At 40.1% G+C, this 23,873-nt stretch overlaps 1 protein-coding gene across 1 annotated transcript in view; it reads left to right on the forward strand.

Moving 5' to 3' along the window:
- loxl2b (lysyl oxidase-like 2b) overlaps positions 1–21,944 on the forward strand; it is a 43,744-nt gene extending 21,800 nt beyond the window's left edge. Inside the window, exons 5-14 of the mRNA XM_084054162.1 lie at positions 1,794–2,010; positions 3,700–3,883; positions 6,758–6,909; positions 8,521–8,688; positions 14,520–14,685; positions 16,622–16,862; positions 18,709–18,824; positions 19,280–19,416; positions 19,724–19,835; positions 20,149–21,944. Of these exons, the coding sequence (XP_083910288.1) occupies positions 1,794–2,010; positions 3,700–3,883; positions 6,758–6,909; positions 8,521–8,688; positions 14,520–14,685; positions 16,622–16,862; positions 18,709–18,824; positions 19,280–19,416; positions 19,724–19,835; positions 20,149–20,219 (1,564 nt within the window). The 3' untranslated portion in view covers positions 20,220–21,944. The remainder of the gene's footprint in view (positions 1–1,793; positions 2,011–3,699; positions 3,884–6,757; positions 6,910–8,520; positions 8,689–14,519; positions 14,686–16,621; positions 16,863–18,708; positions 18,825–19,279; positions 19,417–19,723; positions 19,836–20,148) is intronic.
- The last annotated feature ends 1,929 nt before the right edge of the window (positions 21,945–23,873 follow it).

Raw genomic sequence — 23,873 nt, forward strand, 5'->3', positions numbered from 1 at the left:
CTGGCAGGTCAGGACCATGTTTAGGATTGAGTGCAAATCATTGCTGTCAGGCAGAAACCTCGTATCTCCATATTTCTTTTTTTATGTCTTTTCGTAAAGTAATGCCCTACTTCGTCATGCTGCAGTGCAGTGGTGGGGAAAGTGCTCAAATGTTTCACTTAAGTAAAAGTATCAATACTGCCAGGTAGAAGTACTTCGTTACAAGTAAAAGGCCTGTGTTCAGAATGTTACTTGAGTAAAAGTACATAAGTATTGGCGTCAAAATATACTTAAAGTACCAAAAGTAAAAGTACTAAAATGTTTGAAAATAGCAGATCTACAAGCTCGCTACGCGTCACATCGTGACGCGTTGTGAGCTTGTAGATCTGCTTTTTTAAATTAGCCTAGATATAAAATAGGGCTAAAGTGGTTAATGTATATTTTATGATATAATGATTTATATCTTCAAAGTAACGAGTAACTAAAGTGTTCAAATAATTGTAGTGGGGTAAATGTACAATATTTGCCTCTGAGATGTAGTGGAGTAGAAGTAAAAGTATTGGAAATTGGAAATACTCAAGTAAAGTACAAATACCTCAAAATTCTACTTAAGTACAGTACTTAACTTAAGTAAATGTACTTTGTTACTTTCCACCACTGCTGCAGTGTCACATGAAAGAAGTCAAAAATAGCCAATCCAAAAGCTTGTACTGTAGACCTTCTATTTTTGCTATTTTATAAAATGAAAATAAGTGAAAGTGGTTAAGTCTGTCTGTGGATTTTATAAATACTGAGCCAATGAAAAGTATTAACAAGAGCTTGTGACTAAATAACTACATTGGATCCATTTGAACAACGGTTCTTTTTTTCATTTTCTAGAAAGTGACGGTTTGGAATATACAATGTTTCCACCTGACAACCATGAAATGATATAGTTGGACATAGAAGGACATTTCCCATTTAGGGGTCAGTAATATAACATTAAGAATGCTATCAAGTAGGGGGGGGGGTATATTTTTATGACACTTTATTGTTTTTATGACACTGCAACTAGCCTACTACACAGTACATTATGAATAACCTTTGTCTAACCCGGGTCCTTATTACCAGCTATAACCTTTATTCCAGGCAATGGATATTACTCAGCCTTTGAACAGCATTGGGAAAGGAAAAGCTGTCGGATGCTCTGAACGCCCGGACCCGTAATCCTTACCCTAACCCTCACCAAAGCATGTCTAACCTTAACCAGGCCACCTGTTTACTGCAGTATCAGCTATTCTGTTACTTTTTGAATAAATAAAAAGTAGACGCTCGACAGAGCCGGATGCACCACGGTAGATTTGAACCCACAACCCCCACAGTGGTGGGCAGGCATTTTAAACACTGCGTGGCACCCGAGCGCCCTGTACAAATATACATCTTCACTTCACTTAATCCATTTAGACCGGGGAAGGATCTGTGTAATTTTAAGATTTATTTGGCTATTTAAAGATAGCAGATATACAAGCTCATAGCGCGGCACCGAGTGCCGCGCTATGAGCTTGTAGATCTGCTATTTTTGAAAAATCGTGAACACTTGTGCAAATCTTTGAATATATATATTTGTAAAGCGAACATTTGTAACTCAAATCTTTGCATTTGGGGATCTCTGGAAAAACATATTTTTATATTTTTATATTTTTTATATTTTTTATATTTTCTATATTTTTTTATATTTTTTATGTAAAAAAAAATATATAATTTAGAAAACATTTTTAGAATCGGCCTCAGGTCTTAATGGGTTAACTTAGTGTGCTTCCTTCCTGTCTCTCCAGGATGTTTGCTCGCAGGAGAAAGCCCACCTATTGGGACTACTCCGTCAACTGCACGGGCAACGAGGTCCATCTGTCCAGCTGCAAACTGGGTCACGTCGTGTCGCTGAAAAGCAACGGTACCTGTTTTGGAGGCATGCCGGTGGTGGTGAGCTGCGTCCCGGGGAGAGCCTTCGCTCCCACACCCGTGGCGGGCTTCAGGAAGGCGTTCCGACAAGAGGTACGTACTGTAGGTGTTCGGGCATCAGTTCCATGAAATGCCTGTGAAACCATTCAGAACACCCACAGTTCTTACAATACTCCAAGTCAGTGGTTTTCAAATATTTCCATGTCAAGGACCCCAAATTGATATGTATTAGTCCCAGGACTAGTCCATTTGAGAATGTATTGTGCCAGGGACCCCCATAAGAGAAGATTTGTGTTGTTACTTTTTTTGTGAGTACTGTTCTACAAATATTGTGTTATACTACAGCAGGAGCAGAACTGTGCCAAAAAAAGAAATATGCCTCCATGCCTGTAGCTCATGTACAGTACAATGGTGAAGACACAATCAGGGTCTGGGTTGCTGTTCTCCATGTAGCTCATTATATAGCCTCGTTTTGTGATCCCCTTCTGTTATACTGACTTGAGGAAGAAATCTATATACATCATGGAAACTCTGAAACCTGATCAGTCATGGCCATGCAGCTGTGTGGAAAAAGTTTTTGAGAACGAAGAATGTGTATCGAAAAGATACAAATGATTTCTCCCAGGCTTCAAAGGTTATGAAAGTTTTTTTTCTTTCTTTTTTTATAGTCAACCACATAAATGTTTGATTCAAGTAAGACAAAGACAAAATGTTCCACAACTGCAGTGCTACACTGACGTTTTGTCCACTTGTGGCGTCATTATCTCTGCTCTAGTGTCCTGAGATGCTTGCCTGCGTGTGTGTGTGTGTGTGTGCTCTCTGTCACGTTCCACAGCTTAGCGTTGAACTGGGATGGAACACGTGCATTCTTTAAACATTGTGAAATATCTCATACTGAAGGAAGGGCCTGTATTTACAATGAAGTGGACTGATACCGTCTTTTCCCTCGATTCATCAGTCTTTAATGAAATTGATTTGAAGCATTTCTTTCAGTGTCAAAAATACACAGTCCAGTCTGTAACGGTGTCGTTATACCTTTTTTCAAAAAGTTATTGAAAAACATTGTTATTTATCATCAGTTATTTATCAAAACAAAACTCAATATACGGTCACGTAACGATTTATTTAACAATATTAACCTTAGCATTTGGTACAGGTGTATCCCACAATCCAAATGACCATAAATATGTCCAGATTGCCCATAAGGAAAATGGCAGTAAAGCACGTGAAACTATGCCACTAATGTGTTTACTTGTAAAATTAAACACTTCCAATCTGTCTGAGCTTTTAATGGCAGGAGCACTTCAGTGGCATGTTAAAAACATGGAGCCACCCAGTCTGTAGGTTTTCTAACAATTCTCCTGCCCTGTGAAAGGAGGAAAAATGTCTAAACTGCGGTCCTGCAAACTTTCAGCTGACTGTGTTATTTTTGGAAAAACTATAGACTAACCCAAAACTGTGGTTTTCTCCTTTTAGAAAGACATTGTAGAATAGATCATGGAGTTCACTTCCAAAAATGTCCCATAGAATAAATCTGTTGCCTTAGTGTTCAGTATCAAACTGTGTAAGGGATAGATTTGATCAACCAAGGACAAACACACTTACACCACTTAAACCCTACTTGTATAATAGTTGTATGTCAAATGTATGCCTCACCATCTCACACTACACTACGTTTGCCTCACACTACGGTAAAGGCTGTGGGTTATTTTCATTTTTTTAATCCTTTTAATTCAAATGTTCTTCTCGCACTCACTCCATCTTTTTTGCCTCCACCCATAGCAACCGTTGGTGCGTTTACGTGGCGGGGCCATCGTGGGGGAAGGCAGGGTTGAGGTGCTGAAGAACGGGGAGTGGGGAACCATATGTGATGACAACTGGAACATGCTGGCGGCTACCGTGGTGTGTCGAGAGCTGGGCTTTGGAACCGCCAAAGAGGTCTTGTCTGGAGGACGGCTCGGACAAGGTGGGCCAATCATTCAGACCAATACAATGTATAGAGATGCACTTGTTAAGCATAAAGTAGATGCATTATCATTTGCCATTTTGTCAGTCAATCTATTCACATGACCTAATACATACATACATACATTAGCATAATGTATTTTCATTTCATGTCATCATTTCATTTTGTAAGAGTAAGAGTATAATGATACTTATAGTCTAGTATCGTTCAACAGAATATTAATTTATTAATGAAGTATTATGTCTATTGGGTAATATTTGTACCTGAGAATAACTGACTGACTGACTGACTCACTGACTGTCTGATACTTTATTAACATGCCCCAGGGGGTTATTTTCATTGTGGTCCTTTGTACTCAATTAATCAGTAAATTCAAAGTAGTGGCTAAGAAAGTGTGGAAACAAATTCAGAGATTTGAAAAATAACTGCATTGCAGCACCAATGCAAAGACTTTATGTGGTCCTTCATATAGATATGGTTATATGATCTGTCTTCAAGCAGTATAGGCATAGGTTTGTTTGCGGCTACTTTCTCTGCTGTACTAGCCAATATTATTGAATTTGTGATATGATATCAGATCTATCTGTAGGTGGAGATCTCAGATTTTCTGGCTACGTAAGACTAGGAGGATGAGGATACTTTTCAGAAAATGTTTGTACAAAAAAAAGTCCCAAGCTTTGACCTACAGTAAGGTACAGAGTGTACAGTAGCCAGTGAGGTATAGAAGTAGCTTTGAAAGCAATCCAAAGGCAATAAGCCCAGAAAGCTTAAAATTACAGCCTTTACTGCTGGAGTGGCTATTAAAATACAGTGTCTGCATGGAATGGGACTGAAAAGTGATGATTGTCTACTTAGAGCAATAGTACATCTGCTCACCAAATGCTCGGTTAGGAAATTATCCAAAACATCTCACAGACAGTAATGTTACCCCTCAACCTTTCCCTTTAGCTCAATACCACTGATGTCACCAAATTGAACTCAACGACCGCGTGGCGAAAGTGGGTTTGGTGGGGTGGAGTTGAATGTGGTGAGAGTGACTTTGGTGCCATTCAGGTGTGCTAGTGCTGAAGGTTTTTGAGGGCATATAAACATGTGACCATGTTCAGAGCATTTTAGTTTTATTCATATACAGTATATGGAAATGTTTGATATATTGTAACTGAGAGAGCGAGGGCCCTGTGAGTTTGAATGGATCTCTTGCCTGTGGTTCCACCTAACAGTGAGGTGAACAACATGAGATTCTGAATTTAAAGTTGCCATTATGTATTGAAGTGCTCAAGAGGAGCTCTTCTCCAAAAGGCAATAGTCAAATATGGAGGATTCCTAATGGCATTGTATGGTTATACACAAGCCATATAGTCTTTCTTTACGGTATTTACAACATATCCTTGTGTGCAATTTATACATTTAGCTAATGCTCTTAAGCCTGTTTCATACTTTGTCGTATGTTGGTACTGAGTGTCGAAAATAGCCGATCTGCAAGCTTGCACTGCATTGCGGATGCAACACGTTGTGAGGTTGTAGAGCTCTTTTATTCGGTGTGCGACACCGTCTTATAACGGAGCATACATTAGTCATTATTCAGACCAGACATTTAAAAAGCACACTTAGCTGACTTTTGGATATTGAACCTCATCGAAACATTATAGGATGGGCACCATAACAACTCAGCCCAGGCCTCCATGCAGGTAATTTGAACCATGCGCAGAAGAGAAATCCTTCCACCACTTTTATGGAAGGATATCCCTAATGATAGCCTTCATTCCAATACCAGCACCCCTTTATGGCCTCGATGGAGGGGTTTGTTAGACTTATACCAGCGGGACGTTGTTATGGGTTGTCATAGAGGTTTTATCACAGGAGGCAAAGCAAGGCTGGACCCCCCCTTCCCTCCTTAGCCCAGCCCCTATAATTCCACCCTACCCCCAAAAAGCGACACTGACCCACACAAGTCAGCAGAAATACCGTAACAAGCTTGTGAAATAGTTTTAAGGACCCTAGCTCACCTGTTACAAGAATATACTGCGGAAAATAGCATGTTTTACTGCCACACTGTGGAAAATTGCCCACTCCCTGGTCCTATATACTGTGACCAGGAGAAAAATATCCACACTGCATATTATTTTGTGAATACCCAATAGTCATTCTTTTTTTCACTGCACCTCCACCCAGTATTTTTGCCAGGGAAGGAGTAAATTCCAGAATAATGGCACACTGAACATGGAATGAGCAGAGGCAGAGGGAGAGTGGTACTATGGTGGCTGCGTTCGGAAAAAAATCATCCCAGGGAATCCTCGATGGTTTCCTGTTAACAAGAAACATTCTGACCACTGGCTTGCCGGGCTTGGAAACCCACCTTCACTCACTTCCCGTTCACTGTCTCCTTTTGAGCTTTGGGTTTCTCAGTAAAGACTAAATGCAGCCTTCTGTCTTTTTTTCTTTTCTTTTTATAAATAACCAAGCTTTCCTTTGTCTGACCCAAGGTCATTATAGTTTTATTATCATTAGTTTTTATTTTTAATTTGGTGTGACCTTTTGTTTTTAATTTTAGTTACATTTTGACTAGTTAATTGTTTTTGGTAATATGTAGGAATCAAGGACAAGATCAAAAGAAGTTGGCAAAATGGCAAAAATAGCCTATTTTTTATTATTATGTAGGAAATAATGACAAAGACTAAAACTAAAAGACATTTTCTCTATGATTATATTTATTTTTAGTTAGTTTTGTAAACACACAATACAGTTTCAGTTATTATTTTATATTTATCTAATTTAACGAAAATGTTTGTAAATCATAGTTTTAGTTATTTCGTTAGTTTAACCCTGGTCTGACCTTGTTGTGTGTGTGTGTGTGTGTGTGTGTGTGTTTTGAAGGTATGGGCCCAGTGCATATGAATGAGGTGCAGTGTTCTGGCTTTGAGAAGTCCATCACAGAGTGTTTCTTCAACAAGGAGTCTATAGGCTGCAGCCATGAAGAAGATGCAGCCGTCAGGTGTAATGTCCCAGCAATGGGCTTCCAGGAAAGAGTACGTCAAAATATTCATAAACTCTTTTTGGTCACGAATCATGAATAGCAATGGATTAAGTTGTTCCCCATTATTTATTAATCTCCATTCCCCGCCAGGACATTCATGCATCTGCAGCTGGTCAGCACCACATTTCTTGCCAGCAGGCGAAAGACCTGAATATTTTTCAAATATTGATTGATTGATTGAATACTGTATTCAGAGGTTGCAGAGAAAAAGCACATGGAAGTACAGTTTACAATATACAAGGCCAACTAAAATGGATCGCTCATAAAAGCCGCAAGGGCTTGTTTCAAATGAGATCCCCACGTACTCAATTAATGGAAAGGTTTTTCCATGAAACAGGTCAACGACAACTATGCTATTATTGTAAATGAATAATCACAGGGCAATCATCCCTCCAGACTATGGGATACGAGCTCTGTGAGTCACGAGGCAAAGGATCGGAACTATCGATTCAGGCTTATACGAACTAGCCAATTACAGCACTCCTGTCTATGGGATGTGTGCTAGCCAATTGCAGGCATGCAGTTTGCCATCATAAAGCCAAGGCTTGAGACTGAAATGCCAACTCATGAAAGTTGCATTATAGTTCATAATCTATGCATGTCAAAAATACATTGTTCAGAGAATCTCTACACCAACAATGTTCCCATTGTCCCATTGTTCCATCATCCCCTATCTGAAGATTATAAATATTGTAATATTCGTTTAGAGACAAGAATACAGTACTGTATAAACTACCCACTGCCTTGCATAGCCTAACTTTCTCTCGTGAAGGGCTCACGAATAAAATGTAAGTCATAGAAACCTGACTCTTACAGTCAGTGACAATCAATCAGTCAATGTACTGATTAATCACAAGCCACAATACTGTTACATAGCTCTGTTAAATACATTGTTATTATAATTATTATTAGAGCATGCTTGAAGATTTTTCGGTCTACTGTGGACACCTTTCTAGGTTTAGCTTAGCGTAGTTACATTGCACACAAAGAAGCGATGAAGCTCTTAAAAAGAGTGAAGAGAGATAAAGTAATCATATTCTTATAAAATACATCCCAAAAGTAAAACTGTAAAGATTAATCGGGCCTCTCTGTGTGGAGTTTGCATGTTCTCCCCGTGTCCCCTAGGGTAGGTACCCTCACAAAAAACATGCCGTAATCCTGGTCTCTATACTGCCTCCCCCTGGTCAGCCGGGGCGCCTGATGGAGGGGAAAGGAACTGGTTGGAATAACGTGTTCCTTCCACACGCTACGTCCAACCGGGAAAAAACTCCCCCCTGTCGACTTGTTAGCTCTCATGCATTGAAGGAGGCATGAGCTCGGCTCTGGGCTCTCCCTAGGCTGGCAGAGGGAGTGCAGCGCCTGCAGGATTACTTAGACAATTGGCACTGGGTGGAAGAAAAAATGGGGTTGCAAAATCGTGTGATAAAAATGTAAAATTAAAAAAAGATTAATGGTAATTTGTCAGTTAGGCAACAGAAACCAAAGGACGTTAAAATGTCAGAATTGAGTAATGATAAAATGACATTAACAAAGAGAAGCAAACGCCGTCACATCATCCCCTGATTCAGTCCATGTCTCTGCTGTGTTCTGTCTACATATGCAGTTACGTCTGAGTGGAGGTCGTAACCCCTATGAGGGCCGCGTGGAGGTGCTGGCGGAGAGAAACGGTTCTCTGGTCTGGGGAACGGTGTGCAGCGAGGGCTGGGGAACCATGGAGGCCATGGTGGTCTGCAGACAGCTGGGCCTGGGCTTTGCCAGTGCTGCTTTCCAGGTAAGACACACAAGACACTGTAGATCATTGGTTCTCAAAGTGGGGTCAAGGGACCCCCAGGGGTCCTTGGGGGGGCTTCCAGGGGGTCCCCAGCTTAATTTGTTAATATAGCATCAAAATAGTTTTAACCTTTTATACTTTGGTTATTCAAAAATAGCAGATCTACAAGCTCATATGAGCTTGTAGATCTGCTATTTTTGAAAAAAAAACATTTTTTCTTTTTAAGCGGAAATGTGTAACTCAAATATTTGAGATGGGGGTCCGCGGCCAAATACATATCCTTTTGGGGGTCCTTGGCATGAAAGATTTTGAGAACCACTGCTGTAGATAAGGTTTGGGAGCACTCCTGAGTCTGCATTCACTCCTTGGTTGAAATACTTTGTAGAAGACAGTGTTTGTTTGTGAACTAGTCTGTCATGACTCAAAAGTGGGTCATGTTTCACAAGACATTCTCACAGGGCCATGGATTAAGTTTTTGTATGGGACATTGGATCATGACTTTGTTTAGAAGGTAGAAATAGAGTCTGAGTAAATGCAGTTCACTGCTCTATTCTAGAAACAACAAAACAAGTCAGCCTGGTGATTAGCCCATTAAGACCGGGAACACATCTGTGTGTCATTTTTTGATTTCTTTGGCTATTCAAAAATAGCAGATATACAAGCTTGTAGATCTGCTATTTTTGAAAAATCATGAAAATTCGTGGCAAAATCTTGGATTATATATTTTTTAAAGCGAACATTTGTAAAATATTTAGTTTCAGGAACCCCTAGAAGCAAAGATTTGAGTTACAAATGTCCACCAAAAAAAAGAAAAAAAAATTCAAATATTTGCTAATAATATAACTTTTCATGATTTTTCAAAAATAGGAAATCTACAAGCTCATAGCGCGGCACTCTGTGCCGCGCTATGAGCTTGTATATTTGCTATTTTTGAATAGCCCAACGAAATCTAAAAACTCTCTCACAGTGTCCCTTGACCAAGAGACTGAAACTGTAGCTAGTCCAAATGTTTAATTATTTTCTTTGCTGTATGGTGATTGAAGTGTTCTGGAGGGGAGGGGGACCCTGCCACATCCATTTTTAATGTCACACGGTCCTCATCCACTTTGATCTAGCCTAGGTCTGTTGTCACATTCATGTGCAGGGGGATTAAGTTGACATCTGCACATAAAGTGGCTTCTCACTCTCTCTCCTTCACTCCTTTCATGTCAGCTTGAATTCGTTGCATCTTTCATCGCTGCCAGTTTTTCCTTTTTGAGTCCTATGGAGAAATATGACTCCGCAGGGTGTCAACATGTTACAAGTTAGAGTCAGCGCTTGCATCCATTTGTGATTGGCACACCGTGGTCATGTGACTGAGCCCATTGTGAACAAAGCAAAGTTGTCATTGGCTGGGAACATAATATGATGTCACTGTCGGACAGATCTTCATCTTCATTTTCATCTTTTTATATTTTATCGCCGTGTGCCAGTTTCGTAGCCTGGCTCCAGCCCCCTGAATCGCTAGCCTCGCATTCAGGGTCTAAATCTAACTGGCGGCCCCGACGAATCGGGATCGGGGATGATCCAGCATGAACCAATCGCCAAAGAGTCCCACTTTGGCCACGCCCCCCATCTCAGAAAACAGCTGCACTGCGAAGGCTTTCAGACTGAATGATGGAGTTAAACTAAATGAAAAGTGTCAGGCTACCAGTTTCGTGCAGAAGTAGTGAAAATAGCTGAACTAAAAGCTCACAATGCATCGCGATCCAACGCGTTGTGAGCTTGCAGATCTGCTATTTACACAATATTTTAAAGATTTTATAAGATTTAGAAAATGTTCAACCTATAATGAAATGCCCAAAACAGGAATGCCATGTTGAAAGTGGTTAATATAAGTATGTCTGTGTCTTTTTTAAATTATATTTAACTAATGAAAAGTATTTAGAGCTTGTGACTAAATAATAGCTACATAGGATCCAGTGGAACACAGGTTTTCTTTCTTCTTTTTTCCCCCTGAAATATATATATATATATTTCCCAATATATATATAATAAAATAAGGCACTTCTATAATGTGGCTGAACGCTTTGTACAGTAGCAGACACATTTACTCCACTGATGTCTGCACCAGACAATGATAAAAGAGAAACCAAAGTAATAACCCGAGGGAGGCTTACCATGCAGCCACTCTCTGCAGGGGGCCCATAGGTTGTAATGGATTGACTGAGGCATTTTTAATGCCCTGCGTCAAAACCACTCTGGGTTGCTCATGAAATGACTCCATCAATGAGTTGCTGGCTTTGATGAGCAGCCACTGAGTGGAGGTCTTTGGTGTGGGTTGTAGTCGCTACTATGATGGGGGTAGGGTGTGTGCGTGTGCGTGTGCGTGTGCGCGCGCGTGTGTGTGTGTGTTCTGGGGTGGTGGGTTTCTTTTATGTTTGACTGACTGCCACTACCAATGTCATATGGCCCACACTGCTTTGTTCTTGAGTCAAAGCACACTAACACACCTTCTTTGAGCCTTTTATTTTATATTAGGATGTATACTGTATATATACTGTATAATTTATGTTCAGGCCACTTTGTGGAGTTTGTGTTTATGATGTCCCACCCATAAATGAGCACATGGCGTCACTGATGTCACGTTTTGGGACTTTTTGCACCCGTTAACATTGCGTTCGCTGTGTCAACACATAAGCCAAAAATGATATGTTCAATTGATGTGGTTTAGAACACCCTGCCATTCCCTAAAAATAAACATGCCATATGGAGCCTGTTGCCGTGTGTTTCTACAGTATGTGTATGGTGTTGCTACGGGTGACAAATGACCCCCTGCAGTCACCACCACATATTAACATCCGTTACCTCTGCTAACTGCTTACACCTGTGAAACATTAAGATAGACGGACTCTCATCCAACAGGGATGGATTCGGCGTTCCAAACTTTAAGGTTTGGTTTGATTTGAATTGCAAATAACCTACAAATCATAAAAACACATTCAGGCATAACACACAATAAAGTCTAGCACCTATTTCCATTGTGGCCCTCTAATGTTTACAGTGTGGGTTGATAACTGTAATAGTAGGGAGGCCCGGCAGCATACTTACAGCTTAGGAAAGTATTTGCAGAGCCGTGGAATGACAGAACTCTCCTCCTCGATGCTGGAGATTTATGAGTGGAAATGGCAAAATAATGATTTTTGTTTATTATAGGCTGTCAGGCTCGCCTCAAGACAGGGGCAGTGTCTCTGTTGACTTTTAAAGCTGCAATCCATAAGATTCATGCCCTGCCCGGGATTTGAGCTCAGACTGAAAGCCTGTTTGGGCATTAAAGCTGGTCCTACCCTACCACAGGGTCTACCATTTGTTTCCCAATAGAAGAGCAGGGAGACCACCTCCACCCACCGCAGTTATGTTAATTATCATTGTATCAACATACTCTACCATCCAGATTGGTTAAAATCATATTTTATTCATACACAAAAAAAAGTTATGGATTTCAGTTTATATTCTAAAACAAATCACTGTTATTATATGATTTCCCTCTGGCTCATACCTTTACACACAGTAGAACTTATTAATTAAACATATTCTAGGGACGCATGCTTATTCTGTTTTTTACGGTAGAGTTTTATATACACATATTTATTCATTAAAGGTGAAGGAAATAGTGATAACATTTGAATCCAAACTGCTGGTTCTAAATGGCTCACCATTTTCAGACAAAATAGTACTGTACATTAACAAGGGGCTCCCTCTAGTGGCTGGAGTGGCACATCACTTCAACAAAGTAGTGATCACTGAAAATGTCCTTTTATCCACAAGAAAATATGGCATTAAAATATTTTATTCTGTAATATAGTGAAGGTACAATTTGTGAATGCCTGGCCTTACATTGCATTACATTACAATTTATCATTGTGCTGCTGGTTGTCATTCTAGTCATCTACTCAATATTTAATTTAGACCTGGGATACCAGCTGAGTGGGACATTGTCGGGTCTCCGCTCTACATGTAAAGTGTCTTGAGACAACTTGCTGTGATTTGACACTTTTGAATTTAATTGAGTAAGCATAGTCACTTGAAGGCCATCCTAGAAAGGCCATCAGAAGTTCCAACAGAACGCCAGATCCTTACCCTAAACTTCACCACACCAAGCCCATGCCTAAACTTAACCATACTAAACAGTACCTAATTAAATCCATGCCTAAACGTAACCATACTAACAGTAGCCTAGTAGCCTACCTAATTCAACCCTTAGCTCACGCTAACAATACTTAATTCAAGCCATGGTTAAACGTAACCATACTAATTGTACCTAATTCAACCCATGGCGAAACTTAACTACATTACATTTACATTACAGTCATTTAGCAGACGCTTTTATCCAAAGCGACTTACAATAAGTGCATTCAACATAGGTAGGGAACGAAACTACTAATCACCAGAAGTCTTAAGTGCATTTCCTGCAAAAACAAGCAACCTAAGGTAAAAGTGCTATATATCAGCTACCTACTTTCTTAAACAGATGAGACAAAATAGCAAAATCAAATGAGCACGAGCTAATACAAAAAGTGTATCGACTAAACAAGATCCAATAAAACAATACAACAGTAAAACAAGAGTTCGTACAACTAGTTAACAACAAGTAAGCCAGACAAACTACTGTATATATAATTACCTATGGCAAAACATGTATGCTGGACTTCCATCCTTTCAATAGTGGCCATCTAATGACAACTATTAACAACTCTATGGAGTATAAAATGTAATGCTTTAATAGTCCACAAGTCACACAGGTTGTTTAATAGGTGCTCTTAGAGAAAGAGATTAGAAAACTGAAAAGATCATAGACCTGGACTGGAGAGAGTCTCTGTGCTGCCTTCAACAGTCATGGAGGATGAACACTGGTTAAAAGACCACAGCGTACTTGGCCAGAAGGTGTTCTGTGGGTGTAGGAATGTCAATGTAAGAGCCAGAAAAGAGGAGAGAACAATTGTTTAAAATAGTCATGAAGCTTGAAGGACAATACAGAATAGGATGGGTGGTTGATTTTCTGTTTTCTGTTTGCATTGTACACTCACTGTAAACTCCTGTGAGAATGTTCAATTTGTACACAAGATTACATTAACAACTGAGGATTTTACTATGTAGCAGTAGCAAGAAAAAGATGCAGTAATCATGCACGATAGCTGCAGGATGTGTGGAGACGGTTGTTTAAATCAGTGGTTCTCAACCTTTTCAGGCCGCGACCCCCCCAAAATTATCATATTTGAACTGGGGAAGCACTTGGAATTGTTGGAGTTGAGGCATTACATTTAGTCTGACTGTGAAAATAGCAGATCTATAAGCTCACAACACCTCTCAACGCAAGGTGTTGCGAGCTTGTGGTCTCTTTTCATTTCATTTCATTTCTTTTGTATTAAAAAGGTCTTAAAAGTCCTTAAATTGTCACTTTACTGTCATCTGGGCACCCCCAAAATAATGTGGGGACTGGTGGGGACATTGGTTTTAATGTTTAAACCACTGGTCTATTTAAACCACTGGTTTAAATAGACCTATGAACTGTATGGCACTCAGGGCGATCAGCTGACAATCAACCCCAGTGTGGTGCATGAGTTCATGTTCCTGTCTGAACCGACGCTCTAAAGTGCCATTCACACTGAGCACTATAACTATAAAGATAACTATAACTATATCGTTCCCCATTGTATTGTTTTTTTTATAGTTGGTGTGAACTCTGCCATCCACTTGACTTAGAATGATTTTTAAAAGTATATTTTTATAGTTATAGTTATAGTGCTCAGTGTGTGAATGGCCCTTATCTCCATTCCATGTTGTCCTAACAGGAGACGTGGTACTGGCCAGGGGAGGTGAGCGCAGATGCGGTGGCGATGAGCGGGGTCCGCTGTTCTGGCACTGAGATGTCCGTCTCCCACTGCCTCCATCACGGAGCCCACCTCAGCTGCCCCAGAGGAGGGGGGCGCTACGCCGCTGGGGTCTCTTGCTCCGAGAGTAAGACACTGAATAATATGCATGGTTGTTGGCAATGGTTGTTCCATGCTGTACTGTAGTACCTAAAGCTCAATCCTGCCCAAGTAGATTAAAAATATATATCTTTTGCAAAGATTGTACACTTTTTTTTGCACCAAGAACAGGAAAAGATCCCATGTTGTGATTGCACTGCATCACAAGATGGTTTGAAAGAAAGAAAAAAGCTTTTTTCCCCCAAATTTAAACATAGCATCTGTAGCCTAAAAAAAAGAACACAATACATGTCATCAACAACTACAAAAACACTATTATGTTCAAAGGAGAAAAGGGAAAAACATCAGCAGTAAATAACACCTTCTTTCTGTGGGAAATTTGCATTTACCTCCCCTTGTGGTCTCCTGATGGATAGTTTCTCAGGCTAGTTTTGAAAGAAACCAGTGATTCACATTTTTTAATGGATGGTGTCAGGGCATTCCACATTTTGGTGGCAGAGTAGTAGAATGAGAATTTCCCCAGGTCTGTTCTATATTTGGGTAGTACCAGATTGTTGTCGCTCCCTACTAGAGCCACAATACTAGATTGTGGCTGTGGGTGTCACTCACTCACTGTGGAGTAGTTAGTCAGGTATGAGGGTATTGAGGGCACTGCCCTTTGACTATCTTGAATACCAATCCCATTTTTATTTGATTAACCCTGTCTTCTACCCTAAGACATCCCAGACTAGCAACGTGTGTTGGAATTAGGTGGGTCATGGGCTTTAGGTAGGTCTGAAGCTTAGTTTTTAGTGACTTTGAGATGTTGGAAAACCAAGAGGTCAAGCAGAGTCAAAGTGGCATTGAATGAGGGCTCCAGCAAGAGTAACAATGAAAGGCCCATCATACTGTAATATGAGGTTAAAAAAAATACTTTTTTAATGTAATAGTATAAACACATCATGTGTTTATGAAGTGCAGCATTGGCACTTTATTGGAATAATGACGGGGGTGATGGGGTCCTGTTTTGGGCCAGGTGGATTGGCGTGAGAGGTGTGCAGTGGGCCGGTGAACGTTTTCCTACTGTACGCGTGTTTGGGAATTTAGGGACTCGCTGTGCACCATGTGGGAGGAGAGGTGCAGTAGGTTTTGTGTCATTTGCAAATCAGCGAGCACACTGCAATTTTGAGGTCAAGACGGCCTTAATTTGCACCGTCCACCGCCGGCCTGCTTGGACCAGGTCTCCTGGCGTATAGCGAGTTGCACGGTCATCCATTGCTATTTTTGGCACACTTTAGTTGGTGGAGGCACACCCAGATAGATGTCTACAAGATGTCACACAAACCCGCTTTATACTGTATGTTCTGTTTGAATTATCACCACCAGAGATCATTGAACCACTACTTAAGGGGATAGTTCACCCAACAAATTACTTTTCTTTTATCGATTAGTCATCTCATGGAGACTTGAATTCATGGATATTTTTTAGTTTTTGTCGCATTCCTAAGCCAATAATTTTATGACCAGCGGACCGGTAGGTAGCGCTTCCGGTAGGAGAGACAAAGGAGACTCTTTGTCTCCTACCGGAACCGTTGCCGGTCATCAAATTATTGGCTTAGGAATGCGACTATCCCTTGTTGCTGTTTAAAACAGGGAGCAGACCCGTACACGGATGGAGAGTCCAGTGATCTGTCAGCAGGCTTTTGTCTTTCATTCCCCATTGTATATAATTTATAGATTTCATGGACAGGCCACATGGACGCAAATAAGTACTGTTGCATATATATTTGAACTAGTATAGCGTGACATTTGTTGATGACAGTAGGGTAAGAGTTCTTCAAGATGTTTGACAACATAATATGTTTTCTTTGATAACAGTCTAACTTGCCATCTCTCACTCCCTTGTCCACTACTCTTTTATCTCCCTCCCTGGCCTGTGTTCATCCTCTTTGCTCACTGTGTGGTCTGTGTGGTCTCTTTTCCAGCGGCTCCTGACTTGGTGTTGAACCCCTCGGTGGTGGAGCAGACCACCTACATGGAGGACAGGCCCATGTTCATGCTGCAGTGTGCGTACGAAGAGAACTGTCTCTCCTCCGCCTCCAGCCAGACCCCGGCCAACGCCTACCGGCGACTGCTCCGATTCTCCTCCCAGATCCACAACAATGGACAGTCCGACTTCAGGCCCAAAGCTGAGCGAAACTCCTGGGTTTGGCACGACTGTCACAGGTATATACATACAGTATGGTGTACAGAGAATGCGTTAGCATGTGTTATGTTGGTTTTATTCGTAGGTTTTCACTTAACCCATTGAGACCTAAAGCCGATTCTACATGTCTCCTAAATCCCAACAGTTTTCTGAAAAACGTATGTTTCTATATCAGTGGTGCTCAATCTTTTTCACGTCAAGGACCCCCAAAATGATATGAATTTGGCCGCGGACCCCCATCAAAACATTTTTTTCCAGGGACCCCCAGAAGCAAAGATTTGAGTTAAAAATGTTCGCTTTAAAAATGTATATATTCAAAGATTTGCACACATTTTCACGAATTTTCAAAAATAGCAGATCTACAAGCTACAAGCTTGTATATCTGCTATTTTTGAATAGCCCAAAGTGTAAAATAATGCTTTTTAGCTCAAATCTAAAAATGACACAGTTCCAGGTCTTAATGGGTTAAAGGTAGGGTAAGTGATATTATTTGGTTAAAGCAAAATGTTTTTTTTTGTTAAAAGGTTAAAGCACTATATTCTGATAGTAATCATTGCTATAGAGTGTTTGCTCAGTAACAGGAGTCTCCCTGTTTCTCCAGCTCTTTAATATACAGAAAATACATATTTCACAATAGGTGACAAAATCTCAGCCAATCAGGATGGAGTACCCATTTATCAGCATTTCTTTGGGTCATCACTTCCAAATTCACTTGTTTAATATGTATCCTGGCTGAGTTCCCTATCCTGATTGGATAAAATTGGTATCCCGACATGAAAATGCATTTTCTGTTTAATAGAGAGGTGGAGAGACATGGAGACTACTGTTACCGAACAAACACTCTATAGCAATGAGTACTATCAGAATATAAAGATATTCAACACTTATTTTAACCAAAGAAAATCACTTACCCTACCTTTAATTATTAGTGTATTATATAACACCCAAGAACATGATAGAAGGCAAATATGTATCTACTTGATAGCCATTGACTCCTAATTTCAAGTTGACTGTGTGCAATTACCGGTATCTACTTATCTACACCACGTATCAATTTATTTTTAGGGGATAGGGGGAACTTATATTACCCCATCCACAATGTGTTGCAAGCTAGAGCAGATTTCTTTGTGGTTCCAGTGTCAGGTAGAGGAACTGTGTCGTGTTGGCAGCTTTACACCGATGACCAGCCCCACACACATCAACCCTCTGGCTCCCTGTCATGACTGGTTGAACCTTGCTGTCCCATGCAGAGCGATTTCCAAGAATCTTGTGGGATTGCATGCACACAGCATTGCTAAACATAGACAATTTGTAGGCAGAATGCGTCCTTTTGGCCTTTTGTGTCTGCCTGGTGCCTTGTACTTTAGCAGAGACTATAAGTCGAGTATAGAAAGAAAGAAAACGCTGCCCTCTGTGGATGGCGCCGTGTATTTTTGTTCTGAACTTCTGAGCCTGAGTAGGTTGGTAAATAGAATTTTTTGAAACAGAGCTGGCAGTCAACTCCCCTTTGCATTTTTCCTTAGTGAGATTGCTAGTCGGAAAGCTGAGAGGGAGACGAAGGGGAAGAAGGCTGTTGAGGGATTCAGTCCTAGAGTACCAAGTGTATGCTTCCAGAGCCAAGCGTGTGTCTTAGCTTTTTTTTTCACTGATTTCTCCAGACATTACTATTGTAAATACAAGTTACTTTCATAAATTTGTTACATATTACTTCTTGAAATGTACGGTTGATGTGCGGTTCCAGAGGTGAACATCTTTACCACTGTTGTTTTCTGTTGCTAAAAAGTGTGTGTGTGTGTGTGTGTGTGTGTGTGTGTGTGTGTGCGTGTGCGTGTGCGTGCCTGCGCTTGCCTGCGTGCGTGTGTGTAGACATTACCACAGCATGGAGGTGTTCACACACTACGACCTGTTCAGTCTTAACGGAACTAAAGTGGCAGAAGGACACAAAGCCAGCTTCTGTCTGGAAGACTCTGAGTGTGATGAGGGTGAGCACAAGTGCAATGGATAGACCTCCTCCTATACAAAATAATAACAAGCTCAAGAGGTCATGTTTTTATGTAGTGCTATTCACCGTTAAAATCTATTCAGACAAATTCTAAATAATTTCTCCTGGTTTCCATTGATGTTCTTGAACTAAGTCACAATAACTGAATAGTGTGATGATAATACATCACACAAAATAAGTGGACTTGATTCCAGAAAATGTGATTTGATTAGAAACCGCTGTGATTATGTGATCGGTTGTACAATACAATCACCTCTGTCCTCATTAAGACCTGAGGCGATTCTTTAAAAAAATCTAAATCCTAACAGTTTTTCGGAAAATTATATTAAAAAATAATTTTCACGATTTTTCAAAAATAGCCAAAGAAATCTTAAGTGACACAGATGCGTTCCAGGTCCTAATGGGTTAATGTTTAACTGATGTTCTGTGTTGTAGGTATTGACAAGCAATATGAGTGTGCCAATTTTGGAGAGCAGGGCATCACTGTGGGCTGCTGGGATACCTACCGACATGACATTGACTGCCAGTGGATTGACATCACTGACATCAAACCTGGGGATTACATTTTTCAGGTAATCTTTCTCTTTATTTATTGTCTTGAGCTGTGTTTCATATAAATGCAATTAAAACCATAACACAATATAATCAAGCTTTTGCTTACAAAATGACACAAATGTGGCAAGTATGACTTTGTGGACAGTCATCTGTTTAATCTAGTTGTTTTGTCCTTGTTTGTACATTCCACATTTTCATGTTTCTAGTTGTTTTCAATGGTTGGGGTGAATAGTTTGATAAATGACCCCTTTCTTTCCATGAGGTGCCTTGGGCTCCGTTGGAAGGTGTTGCCTGATAGTTTTCCATATGTCTCCTCTCCTGCAGATTAACATAAATCCAAAGTATGAAGTGGCAGAATCAGACTACTCCAATAACGTCATGAAGTGCAGATGTCGATATGACGGACATCGTGTATGGATGTATAGCTGTCATAATGGTAATACAGCACAGTCTGAAGAGAAGATTTGTGTTAAAAATGTCTAAATATTTCAACATTTCCCCCCAAAAATAAGATTTTTCCAAATGTTTAAAAAAATAGCAGTTCTACAAGCTCGCAGCGCGGCACGAAGTGACGCGCTGTGAGCTTGTATATCTGCTATTTTTGAATAGCCAACATACAGTATAAGTGGTTAAAATTATTGTGATGCTGTATTAACACATTTTCCTGGGGACCCACTGGTACCCCTCCAAGGACCACCGGGGGTCCCTGGACCCCACTTTGAGAACCAATGTCCTGTTCTTTCTTGTAGGTGGTTCATTAAGCACTGAGACAGAACAGACGTTTCCTGGCCTGATCAACAACCAGGTGGCCCACAGGTAAAGGAACTCCCGCTGAGAGCCATCCTGATGCCCCGCCAACCACTAGACACATCCATCTGTGGTGGATTTTCCCCTCAGGATCAAACTCAATATCCCCAACCCCATCCTCAAGGCCCGCGGCCAGCTTTGAATGAACACCACCAATCTTGAAGGTGCAGGTTGCTTCTCTGCCCTAGGACACGGTCAGCGTATTTGATGTATGTTGGTGTCATTACGAATTCTCCCTCCTGTGGACTAGTCAGCTCCCAGACCGAGGCAGAAACAGCCGTTACCCCTAAGCATCCCCTAGTGGATCCCTTGCAACTGCCTGTTCAAGATCAACAGAATGACATGACATGCTCACACTAGCACTGCTGCAACCTTTTATGGAATAAGCAATGAAATACTGCTGCTGCTGACCATGCAGCATCTGCGATGTCATGTCATCAAGGGTGCAACTTCTTTGAAGAGAAGTAATTACAGGGAAGTTGGCAGCAGTTTGTTTCAGAATAAGAAGCATCATGATTATTCGAATGTGATTTTCAAGAGTTTGGTTGCCTCTGCGGGAATCGTTAGTCTTTGCATCGAATGGAAATAATTGGACATACTCTCACTCAGTATTCACCATGAAGTTTGAGAGGTGCCTTTCACACATTGAATAGGTTGCTGAAATGGCTGGAGATCAAACCTTAACTAACTGCATTGTGATTGCATTCAGTGATGTTTTCTATTTAAGATGTAGGTGACCTGTGTTACCACCATGTTGTCATATTTCTTTAGATACTTTTTAGTCTGTCCAGTTCATTAAGGCTATTTATACTTCATTGCATGACAATAGAATAAATTAAGCTTGTTGCTATTCTTCCAGTTTGTAGGTACTCGCATTCTTCTAATTATTGTAGTAATTTAGTTATTTTTGGTTTCTCACATAAAACTATTGATAAATGGCGAATGCAGACATGAGACAGGGAAACATTTGAATTTATATTTGTGTATCAACCTATGTATTGTTATTAAGACATGCATTGTTACTACGAAGTAATACAATATATAAGTTGTTGATACGTCATGAAATTGTGCCTCCTACATACTTTCTTAAGGTGTAACAACACAGTGTAGAGTGAAAATGTAATTGTATTTACATTGTGTTCCACACTAGTAAAGTAGTAAAGTAGTATAACACAGATGCTAATGCAGTAGTGTTTTTACCTTAGTGGTATTAACCTTTTGTTTATACAGAGATTAAGGCACTGGAATGACGATGTTTTAATGTATCTTTTTTACCTGAGACTCATACCAAATTGCAGAAAAGATTATAGTTCTTTAAGACAAGTACTACTGAATGTTAACATTCAAATACCTGTTCTGTGCCATTGGAATGTTCTATTTTATTACTAGGCTTTATTTCTGTTCACAAATAGTCAATCAGACAGTTCCAAGCTACATTTATATTTTTCAATGTTCATAAACCCAAAAAGAAGTCCCCATATTAGTAACTTATTGTAAAAGTCAGGGATTTTAGACATGTGGTCCTTTTCTTAATTTACTTTTGTACAATAATATATGTGAATCTTATTTTATTGTACTTTTTTTTTTATAATGGTGCTATCAAACCGACCCTCTGTTTTCTGAGGGTACTGAATGACTATGTTATGTATGCTAAGTGCTAACAGACAGTATACTTGAATGGAGTGTAGAAGAAAAAAAAGAACAATGTGCTTTATGTGTTAACTATAATAAAGTTCAAGCAACCAATTCTTTGTGTTGCATTTATAGCATTTCACATTCATCTTCTGCAGCTAATCCGGCAAACCATTTCTTGTGTATGCTGCCAGTAGGCCAAGGAAGTAAATCCCTCAATATGTTTCACATATGAATATTCTTTCACCTGTCCCTGGAGACGAGAGAAACCACTGCACCTATGCACCGCCATCTTTTATTTACATATTAATCATATTTCTTTCACTCTAACACTTCTCTATCTCATAGTAGTATCAGATATTTTAACCATACCAAACTGTATGAAGCACGCTTCAACAGTAGGACCTTGAAGCAGTGTAGTGCTGCCACCTTTTGGTCAGAGAGACATAGTTCTTCTTGCTAAAATAACCCTAGTAGGCGAATGTGTTACAGAACTGATAGCGTCAACTCCTAATCTTCTACGCCCTGTCATTGAAACAATAGTAGTGCTATTTCAACACACCTAGAGATTGTCCTGTCACATTACATGATCTTCCTTTGGCTCTCTTACACATAGAACCCATTTCATAGCTCATCGACAGAGTGAAAGGGTGTTTACAGTTAAAGCTCAATTATATATTTATGCCACATAAATTCAATAGGCTTTAACGCAATGAATTACAGTTGTCATAAGTACAGTAATTGTAACTGAGAAATCTTTGTGTGGGCTTTAAATTATGACTGATTGTTTGTGGGTGAATATGATCTGTGGATGTTGGAGTGAATCCAGACTTTTGCTGTGGATATGCATTAACATACAATTTCATTTAATTTTTTTAAATGGGCTGTCGACAGTCGACACATCTTAGCATTTTGTCTTTATTGAGACAAAATAGTAAGACAGCAGATAAATACCTATAGGCTAGGGGTGACAGGAGAGAAGGAATTTCTGGTGGGATTTGACACCGGTAGTGGTTCTGAAAAATCATTCAGTTGAGAAAATGTGTTATCTTTAGTGTTACATGTGATGTATGAACTTTTATTAAGCATTGTAAAATATCGTAATTTCAGAGCGCAATAGGGCCTATTATTCAATATACAGTATAAGCATCCAGCAGGCATGGACTCCTAGATAAAAATCAGGCTTTGCCATGCAGGCCTAGTCACGCCAGGAAGAATGATTCATCTGTCAACATTGATGACACCTGCTGCCACTCAGACATTAGAGGTGTTTGAGTCAAAAACACCTCTAATGTCTATTACTACATATTTCTGATGCAAGGATTCCCAATCTTTTTCCAACATTAGCACACTTAAAAAACAAAATCCTCCCGGGGATCCATACTCTTAAAGAAATGTTTTCCATTAGATATAGTTATGAATAGAATTATAACTTCACATTGTCTATGGTCTATACAATGGGGAGAGAGATGGGGTGGGGGGTTGCCTCCACTTCCAAAACCACTTAAAGGCCACCCCAGCGTCCCCTGACACTACTTTGGGAATCACAAAAGTCCAATCGTTTTGTCTTGGAGACACAGGGTCCCCTGACACTACTTTGTGAATCACAGAAGTACAATAATTTTGTCTTGGAGACACTGGTGCAACATTCCCACCCTTGACTGACAACATGAACTCACATTTCATACAATGGGACAGTGTATGGCAAAACAATAGCCTACACAGTATGAATCACTGTACACAACAACAACCTAAGTGTTTAAATAAGTCCAAACACTATCAGAGGCAACTTAATGCTTTTGACAGCCAAAGTGGCTTGAGGAATGTCCGCCCAAGAAGCATATGGAGCTTTGTAGCTCTATAGACGAACAACCAACCTTCAAATCAACAATTGTCAACTTCACACCTCCAATTAACACTTCATAAAACGGACACGTTTACATCGTAAATCCTACGTGCCTATGTTATGTGTTTATGTGTATCAGACCACCAAGTCTCTATACAGGCCTACGCACATTTGTAAAATTATGAAGAC

This window comes from Gymnoscopelus microlampas, assembly GCF_963454915.1.
Source record: "Gymnoscopelus microlampas genome assembly, chromosome: 4".
Taxonomy (NCBI): domain Eukaryota; kingdom Metazoa; phylum Chordata; class Actinopteri; order Myctophiformes; family Myctophidae; genus Gymnoscopelus; species Gymnoscopelus microlampas.